Source organism: Coptis chinensis, chromosome 6, assembly GCF_015680905.1.
Source record: "Coptis chinensis isolate HL-2020 chromosome 6, ASM1568090v1, whole genome shotgun sequence".
Lineage (NCBI taxonomy): Eukaryota > Viridiplantae > Streptophyta > Magnoliopsida > Ranunculales > Ranunculaceae > Coptis > Coptis chinensis.
The window spans coordinates 2653874-2666604 of record NC_141461.1 but is presented as its reverse complement, the minus strand read 5'-3'; the positions used below and the strand labels follow the sequence as shown (position 1 = coordinate 2666604).

Sequence of the window (12731 nt, the reverse complement as noted above, 5' to 3'; positions counted from 1 at the left end):
GCTGAAGAACAATGATCGAATTCAACGTCGGTTTACCCAAACATGGATGCCCAATATTACTGTGTATCTAAAATGCATTTTAGTTACTTTGTTCTTGTGCAATGTCCTATTATGTAATCTGCAAAAAAATTGATGTCTGAAGCTAATAGAACTACAAGTCTAGAAATCTCAGAATCCATTTCATTTTTATACAGTTGGGGTTTTGTATACAAGATAATGATCCTTTTAATGACGCGGTTAAGAAAATGCTTGAAATAGGTTTTGATCCTTTTAGCAAGATGTTTGTCCATGCTGTTCGTGACGCGTCAGGGACGAGTAAGGCTAAGCGAGAAGTGAAAAGCTGCCGATAGTAATTGTTTAAGGAATGAACGGTCCTGTGAATTGGGACCCTAAACGTCTTGCCTAATGTGCATTCTTGGTCTCCCTTAAGACTGAAGAGCAGGATTATTCCTATAGGTGGAATGCTATTCAATATATGAAATCAAAGTGCCTAATAAAAAATGAGATAGACATGCCTAGCTATAAATGATCCTGTGTTTGTCAGGAGACTTGTGCGGTTGTGCCAAAGTATGAAGACAAAGCTCCTGAAAAGCATCTATGTGGTGGTAGTATCACATGCATATTTGAAACCGAAATTTGAAGAAATTATCTTCAAATTTTCAAATTTTGACCAACTCTGGTTGGACACAAATATAAGTCGCAAATTTGGAGTAGGGTCTACCATGCGACATTGATGTAGACATTACCATTGTCGCCCCAAGTTGAAAAAAGTTTAAAAAAAAACCATGCGACATTCCCACTATCACGCCAAATTGAAAAAGTAAAAAAAAAAATAACCCACGCGACATTGACAATGGCGCGCGACATTAGTATGGTGCGGTGTGCTGGTCAAAGTTAAAAAAAAAAAAATTGGGATTGGGACATGAGGAGGTGGGCCACGGCGTCTGCATCTGAAATCACAAATTTGCTAGACAGGTGATAACTCCTTATTTGCTTTCACCTAGAATTGGTTTTTCGCGAAATTCCGAGTTGTGGAAGCAAATTTGAACGTGATACTACCACCTTAGAGATGCTCTTATGAAAGTGTACCATAGTCCATGGCAACTATTTGATATTTATTATTTTATTTTATTTGATTGGAAAAGAATTTTGGAAAGCTTGGGAACATCACATTTCGAGGTGACGAGGTAACTAGTTGAAAGCCTGAAAATCTTGAAGAAGTTTATAACCTTTGGTCAGTCTAATCATTTGAATGTGAGAACTTTTAGCGTTATATCTTTTTTCATCAATAAGTATTCAAGCTAATTGGATCGTAACTTGCTGACATTGTGGGCAGCGGAAGCGACGGCACCTTAGAGAATCAAAGTTCCCGAAATGACTACAAGTTGGAGTAGCAAAACTTATATCATATAAGGTAAATTAGCACTATGAGTAATACCAAGTTCAACCATAGTAACCTTCACATATGCATAGACAACATGATTTACGTAGTTCGGCGACTCTGCCTACACCCACAAACGACAGCTTCACTGAATGTCCACAATATCAAGAAGATATTACAACTTGAGAACCCATGACTAGGGCCTCCCATGATTTACATCATGCCACATTTACAAGAGAAACCCATCCCACACCCACAACCTTGTTTCATACCAATTGGCATAACCAAATGGCCTTGAGAATGCACTCACACTCTCTGCACAATAGTGAAATCCCCTTGGAAGCACAAAGAATTCATGTACTGATCAGAGCATCGAAATATGCTCTAGATTCATTTCAGAGCAGGTGCTAACCACCAAAGTAAAGCTTCTGGTTCAAGTACATGTTCTCATTTTTCTTCGTTCAAACACAATGTCCCAACACCTTTACAACTTGGCTGGTGTAAACAACTCCACCTACAATACGGCCAATTCAAACTTGGTTACTTCAAATTTAAGTGTATACGAGAATACTATTTCACCAACCCTCCAATGCATGTACGTGCTATTTCACTTTCTTTTTCACTTTGGTGAATACAAGCCAATATCCTAACAGGCATTACGATTGAATATCTTCAGGGAGACAACCTAGTTTGTACTTAGCTTGCTCTTTGGGTGCTATGCGCCTATGCATAGCCCCCAAAAACCTTGTATTTTTTCATTTTTATTTCTTTTTAGTATAATTTTCGCTCACCTAGCAAAAAAAAGATTGAATATCTTCAGGGGGAAATATCTAAGATCCATGAAAGAAGTAGAAATAGACGAATGTACACTGAATGTATATTAAATACACAGCTGACAAAACTACTCAAGTTGAACTATCACATCATCATGGGTGGCAGGAAAAGAGTTAACGACGTCCATGCCGGCGACTCTGGGCATCGTTCATTCAAGGGGCTGCCAGACTTGATATATTACTTCCTACCGGGTTATGACCACTGAATTGGAGTTCCCAACATCATTATTTGGCAAATCGGCAGGGCTATCAGCTACTTCTTTCAGTTCTTTGAATGTGGATGCGGGAATTGAGCTGGGAACATATGGATTATGTCAACAAACATCTGTTCCATAAAATTGTATAGATCTTCAAGAGAAGAGTACTCACGACTACTAATGAAATTCGTGATGACAACAGCTACTTCATCCCATACTAAATCAGAAGGCAGTGCAATTTTTAGTCCGTTGATGATCACAAGTGCACGATGGAAGCTAGCTAGATTGTGGTTGTCCACTAGCTTGTGCAAGTCTAGATATGAGTCTGTTCTTCAAGCCTACAGAATGTATTCTCTTATCAACGAATCGAATCAACTCATGAGCTTCTGTGTATGTTTGTACTAGACATTTACAAAGGTCGTATGGTATAGAAACTTGGACAATTCTCGTCAGGAGTACCAAGGAAAGAGAAGATACTTGAATACCATTGTGAGGGAGCAATATTCACATCCAATGAATACCACACACGTGTCCAATATGTGTAGAACTAACAACCAACTTCATATCCTCGTCCTCAGAGCTCGCTTCATAGTGACTCGACTCAGGTGGCAACCTATTCAACTCGCAACCAGAGTGATGTCACCACCAACCGATCTCTCGTACTCGACCTGCGAGCTCGCTTCAAAATAACTCGGGTCGAGTAGACGATCTCACCAAGAAACGAACTCCATAGCTCGCTTCCAAATTTAAGACCCTTTTAGCAGTCCCATTGGAATGACATTTTTGTGGTTGGAATGCTATATTTGCCTTTAGCCCCCACTGGACTTGCTCTTATGGAAAACTAGCTAAATGCACGGGCTATGCACGTGTGCTAAAGTTAGTACAGCCCACATGTATCGAGACTTGTACCTACGCCCTTCTTTTACGGTCTCTCTCTTTTGATTTGTGTGTGTGTGTTTTTAACTTTTGGCTCAAAACTAAGTCGTGAACGTGTCAAAAAATTAGCACTTATCAAGTGAGCAAAATTAGCACTTATCAAGTGAGCGCAACAAACGTTTGTGAGAGGGGTGTGGGGTACGTGGCCCAAAATGTACTTTGGTAGGTTTCTGTATGTCCGTCCCCAATCTCTCGTTTTCCCTCTCCCTCTCCCTCTTTCACTCTCCGCTCACTTCCACTGCTAACAGTTATACTAGTAAATAGTAGAGACTAGAGATAGAGATGGGATCCAATGGCTGAATCACTGCTGAGTAATAAAGGAAATGTAGGGAACTGAACCATATATGCTAAGAAATAACGGTCTGGATGTTCAATCTGATTACTTCAGTGCACCTGTTCTACAAGTTAGTACTAACCAGAGCTCAGTTTATAATGTACTATTGTTCTACTTGGAAATTTAAAAGAAAGCTCCTAGATTTGCATAAGATAAACGTTAACTAAGCACGAAATTAAAAACTAAACTCAACCAAGTGTTAAGATCTAGGCATTATAAAAAGAAAACGTGTGGGTACATATGCAGTTATTCTTTTCGCTCCAGATAAGCTTATGCAAGTTCAACTGTTACACTATCGTCAATGACGGGAGAAGGTTCCCATATTGTATTAATCTGACCCTGAGCAACATCAACTTGGGAGGTTACCGAACCGGGATAGTACCTCCTGCAGGAAACGACCATTGAATTGGAGTTCCAACAATTGAATTTGGCAAACGAGTCGCAATGCAAGTCCTAGCCTCTCATCAAATTCTTCAGCTGGGCATTCATTTACTTCTTTATGTATTGCATGTGGGAATCGAGTTAAGAGTATACGCATCATGCCAACAAACATTTTCTCTATAAAATCATGCAGATCTTGAATGGAAAAGTAGTCATGACGACTGACAAAAGTTACGATGGCACCTACTTCATTCCCTATGAAATCAGAAGGCAATGCAGTTTTTAGCCCTTCAATGATCACAAGTGCCCGCTGCAAGCTAGATCCCTCAAGAATTACAAGAAGAAGGCTACTAAAGTTGTAACCTGTCCATACAGCTTCTGCAAGTTTTAATCTCTTCCTATTCTTCAAGCTCACAGAATTATCTCTCTTATCAATGAATTGAATCACTTCATGGGCTCCTTTGTAGGCTTGTACCAGAGATTCACCAAGTGTGGGTGGTAGAGAAACTTCGGCGATTCTTACAAGGAGTGCCACTGAAAGGGAGGACACTTCAATACCCTCTTGATTAGGATGAGCTGGATCTTTGAGTTCCATTGTGTGCAAATCTTGAGAGGGATCAGGACTTTTTGAGAGGAGTTGGGACAGATGAATTAGTGACTCGCTCGCTCTCACTTGCATCCATCTTTTCATTTCCTTCACACTTTTCCCCAGAGACCACTCATCCAGCCTCAGGTCACTTATGGGAATCAGATGTTCATAGTCCTCTATCTGTGTGTTGTCTTTATATGTCTTCAAAACATGGTTTGCAGATGCAGAGAAGAAATGCAAACACACAGTCAAATGGAATGTAGACAATAACAAGTGCGCAAGTAACATACCGCATTAGAGCCTCTGTCAGATTACATAAACGCTGGCTTAGCTTCACTGCGAGAAAAGGACTCGAATTTCTTGAATCTCTTTCTTCGTCAGACTTATTCGAATTTTCTAAATCTATTTCTACGTTCATGTGTATAATAATTCATTCTTGTCTTGCTATACAACGCAAAGAATCTAAAGCTAGTGGCAAAACTTCCCACGATAATAGTTACAATCTGCATCACAACTATTATCCACATAGGCAGAAACCCCTCGACAGAACTCCAAAGTATGCATTCTAAATACATCCAGCTAGTATCAATATAGCTAAACAAGGGATGCAATCACACTCACAAGTTGACAATTTTGGTGCTTACTTTGTACAAATTGAGGATTTGAGTTATGCCCACACAAGTAAGCCAACTTCAATCTCTCTAACAAACTTCCATGGCTCTTTGTGAAGAGATCTTTGTTAATATCAAGAAAAAGATCCTTTTGACGGTTAATTACGACAGCAGAGAACCACATCAGAAAGAGCAGTACTAGCATACAGCACATTATTATGATATGTTCTGTTTTGAACGTGAAGATAACACCCGTGTTAATTTGTATACAAATGTTGACTACAACCGTCACCACCAAAATGCTCAAGACCGCCATGTTTGTCAAACAATCCGACTTCTGATTTGCTCCGAGAGAAGGCATAAAAAATCCCATTGATATGCATATAAGAGTGGTCGCAGTAAGTTTTGAAATTTGATCAAGAGCACTTGGCATTGGTGTTGTAAGGTCCACTGGGAGTTTTGCAGTTGCAGAAAGTAGAGTCAATGTCACTGAATTCAATGAGAACAGTCGACATGGTATCCATCTTTTCCTGTGACGAAATCCGGATACAATGTCATAAAGCATAGCTACGAGACATACCAGAGAAGCTGTGGTTATGTATAACCCAATCAAAGGCACAGGTAAAGAATACTTGGCATCATCCAACTCTATTTTTTCACAACCGTGTTTCTCCATGGTCTCTCCTTGATCTGTCTCACTGGATAGAAGAATTTTCTATTGAGCTTGCCGTTGAGGAATTTGGAGAAACCAAAGTGGATGAGTTAGACAGTATATGATGTTCAAACAAACAATTAGCAGATAGAACTGCTATTTATTTGTTTAATTAATTGATATTATCTATGCTTGAAACAAATAAAACTGTGATAGAACCTAGTCAGCAACAAGAGATAACCTGGCTCACACGCACATAGGAGAAAGATTTCATCTTTGTTGTTTTCTGATCTTTCGTAGGGAACAAACAGTATTACATACCCGTCAATCTTTTTTTCTTTTTCTTTCTAATAAATATATTCTCGTATCCTAAAAAAAATATTATCCAACTAATAGAACATCATCTAAAATTAATGGAGCTTGATGAGACAGCAAATAACATGGAAGTATATTGAAAAGTACAAATGAAGCACACTTAGAAAGGATCAAAATTGATACGCAAAAAATATCAATATCACACACTTTCAGATACTTAATTCTGATGTCCCCAAACTTAGGGAAACAAAAACAAGATAACCAAATTAAGTCAGTCAAAACTTACCTTGGTATAACTCCATAAGTTCAAGGGCTTTGTCCTTATACTTGCCCACAAATTTCTTGATGAACTTTTCATCAGTAATAAACAATGCATTGACAAGGTATACGTCTTTCTCAAGTAAACACTTCGAGATCAGAAACTCAATAACATTCAACCTCGGAATAATCCGCTTATACAAGCTAAGACTGAGTACGTTTGGGTTTTTGGCAAGACGTTCAGCCTCCCAATTCTTTCCATTCATGAAAAAATCTAATCCAATCCTAAGCTTTTCCTCTGAAATAGCTATGCACGTAGGCTGGTGTCTAATCGCCAAACGAATTTCTTCATCTGACCAGCCAAAACTTCTAAAAATTCCCATTTTCGCTTCTCGCTTAGCCTTACACGCACTTGACACTTCTCGAACAGCATAGACGAACATCTTGCCAGAAGGATCAAAACCCATTTCAAGAACTTCTTTGACCGCGTCACTAAAATTGTCATTTTCTTGCCCACATGTTCGATGTCCAATCAAGATTAGTTTGGCGATACTAGAATCTGGTACACCAAGATCACGCAAGATCTGAACTTTGGGCTCCAAATGTTTCTGAGGATCCAAACGAAGAAACGCAACACTACCCCCTTTGATTATTGCTGAAACGACATTCTCTTCTCTTGGCAGTAACATCTTGAGCAGTTGGAAACACGGGATGATCGTGTATTCTAAACTGGAATGTAAAACGTTAGAGCATTTTGTAACGAATTGACATATGTCAGTGCCAGAAAAACCAAGCTGTTTGAGATACTGAAGTTTGGGTTCAAGGATTTTGTTTGGATTGGACAAGAGAACCACAGGGTATCTACTGATGATAGTTGTGATTTTAGCATTGGTAAATTCATATTTTTGGAAGAGCTTCAAAACTGAGTCAGGATTAGTTGTGCTCTCAAAGTGTACTTTTTTAGCAGCTTTAATAGCTGCTTCAGTGGAGAGACCACACGAGTTTTCAAGATAAGAAACTGTGAATGAACAATCATTTTCAGTACGCTTTGAGAATGGTTTGGAGAATGGGTTTTGTATATAAACGAATCGGGCATTCAGATTTCTACCTCTATTGGCTTGAAACAGCAATTTTCTACAAACAACTAAACAAGACACTGCATACTATGAAAAGCAAAGGAACTACAAGGGCTTTGGAGACGTTAAAGGGTTTTGCACTATAAGATTTCAAGTAAAACAAAGATGGGGTTGTTAGGGCATCACCAATGGGGCCTGGATACGGGCCTCTATCTCCAAATTTAACGGACCTTAGCGAAAAACTGCTTCTCCAATGCGGGCCTCTAAATGGGCCTCCAACTTATTCTATGGATGTTTATAAAGGACCTGAAACCCAAAGCCTAATTGAAACTTTGCACATGACATATGACTTCACTTAAGTCAGCACATGACTTCACTTTTTGATTTTTCGGTCTTGTTTCACATATTACTAGCAACAAGTATGCAAACTGAGGTACACATCAGTTGTTCAGTCTTTAAACCGGTCTTTCAAGATCGATAGGTACCATGGTTTCTGATTGTGTGGAATAAAAACAGTGGGGGGCTAATTGAAAAAAGGGGGGGGGGGGGTTTCTAAATTATTAATAAAGGGGGAGCTGGTTATAATTTCAGTGAGGGAGGTACTTCTCAATTAGATAAATAGAGAGATTAAACTTTGCCTATTCGATGGTGAGAGTTAGTTCCGGAAAACCCGGCTATCATATAGTGTAGAGATATGCATGTGTAATGCACGTATTAACAGTATAGGAAGTCACAAACTTTGCATTGATACTTTAATACTTAAATTAAACATAGGTTGTACAGAGTTATATACCCACTACCCATTTAGCTATATTATGAGCGTCATAATTACATTTACCTATTTAAAACCGACTGTAAAATCACTTGAAAGTAACTCTTCAAAAGCTTTCTAAATACTATTACAATGGTCTTCTAATCTCATACTGCTATCCTTTACTACAACAACCTTCATAAGTTTTCGTTGTCACCTATTACCACTGTGTTGACTGTCTGTAATCTCTTTGCTAACAGTACTACTAATTCTCCTCTTTTAAACTATGCTTGCATAACATTATAACACTTGAACCTGCTGTAAACCGCACCTAGAAGTCGTCCATCATGTTTGATATAGTTGGAACTGCTAGAAGTGAAGGATTAACTTCTCTCACGCATCTTCTAGTTTGTACTTCAGTAAGATGGTTAACATACTCTTGCTTAAGGATAAATAAATAATTGATTATGGTCACGCTTAGTAGGGGGGCAAGGGCATGCTCAACTGTAGATTGTATAGGAGCTATTATACAAAAAACTACACAAAAATCAACAACAATAATATTATATATATAAAAACAAAAAAGAAAAAATCATAGTATCTATACAGAACACAACAACAAAACAACAGGAAAAAAAAACACAACCTGTACAGAGGGTAGCTATTTAAAAGAAGAATACTTCATATCGGTAGAGGTTGTACTATGTAAATTATGTAAAGAAAAAATAAGATAGCGAGTGCAGCATCTCCAACTTAAATCTATATATCATTAGAAAAGTGAAAACATAGCAAAACATAAAAATATTAGTAACTAAACAATTCATTATCACAATGATCATTATCATATTCATTAACGTAAAAACATGGCTTAATGTGACTTACAACACAATATCAAAGTTAACATCAAAGAAACAAATAAATTAGTTTTTTTTTTTTGCACGCAAGTAAGAAAATTTATTAAAGAAGGAATTGTCGAAGATAATACAAGTTACATACTGTATCAACTAAAACGATAATATGTCCTAAAGGGACATTCTATCTTAGAGACAAAGTCTGGTCTACAAGAGTGCCATACTGAAGTGCCCATCGATAAAGTGGATCCCTTCCTTGCGGCTGCATCCGCGCTAAAGTTGCATTCTCTCCAGACATGTGATAGCTTCCAGTGTTGTAAACGGGCGATTGCTCGCTTCCATCTCGCTCGAAACCTCCATGGGATTGCCTCGCCATTGAAAGCTTTTACAAAGCAGCTTACGAAGTGGCTTCTATCCATATGCAACCCCAATCCATCTCCACTGCTTTCGGCTGCCATGACTATGGTCACATTCGCATGATAGCCGTCTACCCCACCCGCCGGACCACGGCCCGGAACCCCAACCACGCTAACTCCTTATTCCGCATACCATACCAGCCCCGCCCTTACTAGGAACTCCCTGGGCTGATCCATCAGTGTTGCATTTGATTACGTTGCCCACTGGAGCGACCCAGTGCACTTCTTGGATCGACTGTGCTGGTGCGCTTTTCACATGTACGTCCAACCTATCAAGAATGCGAAATTCTTGCATGTCATTGCGTTTTTTGCCTTTGGACAGCCAGCCCGAAACCTTGATCCCCTTCAGCACTTCTCTCTTAATGAAACTCAAGCGGATAGGGATGTCCTCGAAGTGCTCTCGGTTCCGGGTTTTCCATACCTGCACCATAATGTGGACTATGGCCGCGTTCCACAAGTCTTGGACGATAGAGCTTCTCCCTTTTGCTATTCTCTGTAAAGCTTTCAAGCTATGCTCCCGAATATTCAGTTCGAACAAGTCTGCTGCCCATGCCCAAATTTCTCGAGCCTTGCTGCAGTCCCATAACATATGCTAAACGTTTTCCTCCTCTTGCTGGCAGAGGTGACATCGTGATGCAAGATTGACCCCTACCTTTTTCACTCTGTCCTCTGTTGGTACCGCCTTGTGCAGCAGCTTCCACGCTATACAAGCTGTTCTGGGGTGTAGATGCACTGCCCATAGCTTCTTATGCCATGAGATCTTGTTCTTCTTCCGTCTAATAGCTTCAAACGCAGACTGAACTGTGAAAGTGCCATCAATTTCTGGTTTCCAAATACGAATGTCCTCTTCCCCACTAGGTTGTGGGATAGAGGACAAGTCTATGCCCAGCCGCATGAATACTTCAGTTACTGCCTCTGGAAACTTCCACTTATTGTCCTCTATAACATCTGCGACCTTTGCCTTGAAACCAGACCAGTTCACCTCTGGGAGCAGCCCCATGACCGATTGCCCTGCCCAATTATCTCTCCATAGATCCACCTTGTCGCCTTTGCTGATGATCCATCCAGTGAGAGGTTGTACATCCTGCAGTGCACCTCGAAGACCTGGCCAAACCGATGAAGGTTTGTGGTAAGTGAGGTAGCTTCCATCCTTTTTTGTGAATTTCCATCCTTTTTTGTAAATTAGTTAATGAACCTAAAAATCAGTAAATGAAGAAAGAGAGAGAGCTACAAAAAAGGTAGTAAAGAAAGCAAGATGATGCCAACCTTGAAAATCCTTGCATCAGCAAAAAAAAATAGCTCTTAGTGATATCACCGAAGCATGTGGTAAACTCAAGAAGATGCTCAGATTGGACTTAACTCCACAACAATGAGATAGCAACAATAATTCTCATCAAGATGGATTGAGCTTAATGTAAAATCATTTCACTTGGTAACATATGTAACGTGTCGTTGACATATCATGATATTCATAATAAGAGGGTATTGTTGCTCACAACTCATGCCCAATAAAGAATTTATAAAGTGCATTAGCTACGAATTTAGAAAAAATATGCAAGAGGGAAAATTTTTCTTCTAAACAAACCAAGTTTGCATTACAATAATAGAAGTTTGCATTACCCGTCCAAATGAACTTGAGATTGGTGAGTAACTGGCTCAGACTCATTATCAAAGTGAATTTTCTCCATTGGCGAATGTGTGTTTGAATAAGATTGTGCATCAAGAGTAGGGGAGTCCTACTCATATATTCGACCTTTTCATTTTTTAGCCGGAGTAACTATAAAAGATGACTTAGGTTCAGTAATTTTGGAAGCATCCTTAAAAAATTGACTCAACACTCCAAACCTACCTAAAACTTTAGAGTTTGTTCAAAGTTTAACTTCCGGTATGGTTTAGTAGTTATTACCTATAAACCCCATCAAAAATAATAAAATAAAATCCATCAAAACAGGAGGAAAAACCTAAATCTTATTGAAAGCAATCAAGTTAGTTCCTACACAATTCAATTAGTTGCACTTATTGCTAATGGACGACCAGTTCAATTAATCGCAATTATTGTTAGTGGATGAAGAGATAATAGTAGAAATTAATAATTAAAAAAAAATCATGAAATTGAATGAGGTAGGGAAAGAAAAGCACCTCACATTCTCACAATCGTCGAAAAAGAAACATTTTTGTAGAGAAAGAGAGATAGAGGGAGAGGTGACGAATTTATAAAATATTCAATAATAACTTAAGAAGCTTGAGTCGAGAAAGAAGCGGGGGTGACGAAGAGAGAGACTAAACAAAAAATAAATAAAAAAATTATAGACACAATGAGATAGGGCGGAGAGATCATAGCTTGAGCAGAGAGTAAGGGTGGGAGACGAAGAGGGAGAAAGGAAAAATTGATAATTCGAGAAGCTATGATAATTAACGCAATTTACGATCTCTCCCCTATTACAGATGCTATTTACTAAAATGCCACCGTGACAAACACACACTTGCACTATTGCTCGCTTTCGCTCACACCCCAAGCTTTTTCTTTATAGTAAAGATAATGCAATAACTAAACCACGTATATAAGATAAGGATTTGTTGTGTCACTAAAAAAGTTTCTTATCTATAACCAATTTCAAGATGAAAATTATAGAACAATAAATGGGAAAATCAACCTTACACTGAGTACGTTTATGACCACCACCACGAACTTCGTTGCTAAGAAAGCATGCCTTGCGACTTAACAACAACTCTCTAAAACTACCAATCTGGAGGTCATTCGTTCAACACTTCAACACCACACCTGCTAATAAATGTTTTGCACTTTTCCAGTTAATTAAATATCATCAACAAAGATGACACATGTTTCCGGTGCAATCAAAACATGCACAATCACGATGCTCAAATTCACAAACAAATTATCAAAACCTATTACTAATTGAAAACTGTATATACACTTGAGATGGTACATTTGCTAGTTGAAAATATTGGACTTGTCATAGTTTCTACTATCTACATTTTTCCTTTTCCTTTCTACTTCATTAATAGAATAAACACTTATCTACCCAAAAAAAGAACCTTGCTCCCAATCCCATCTACGACCTGAATAATTTCAATTTGACTTATTTATAAAACCTTCACAGGCAAAACACCACTTTTCAATCCCAACGG

General features: G+C 38.7%; 2 protein-coding genes across 2 annotated transcripts; both read right to left on the bottom strand.

Moving 5' to 3' along the window:
* Positions 1-3856: 3856 nt before the first annotated feature.
* LOC147490707 (uncharacterized) lies at positions 3857-7322 on the bottom strand. Its single transcript, XM_086566876.1, has 2 exons — positions 6516-7322; positions 3857-5792 (listed from the first exon to the last, which is right to left on the bottom strand). Exons 1-2 carry the CDS (start codon positions 7174-7176, stop codon positions 5758-5760), a joined length of 696 nt encoding a protein of 231 aa, XP_086423002.1. The 5' UTR covers positions 7177-7322; the 3' UTR covers positions 3857-5757.
* A 2851-nt stretch (positions 7323-10173) lies between these two features.
* Positions 10174-10581, bottom strand: LOC147490706 (uncharacterized). The gene has a single exon (XM_086565472.1). The coding sequence runs from the start codon at positions 10579-10581 to the stop codon at positions 10174-10176; it is 408 nt and encodes a 135-aa protein (XP_086421598.1).
* Between the last annotated feature and the right edge of the window lie 2150 nt (positions 10582-12731).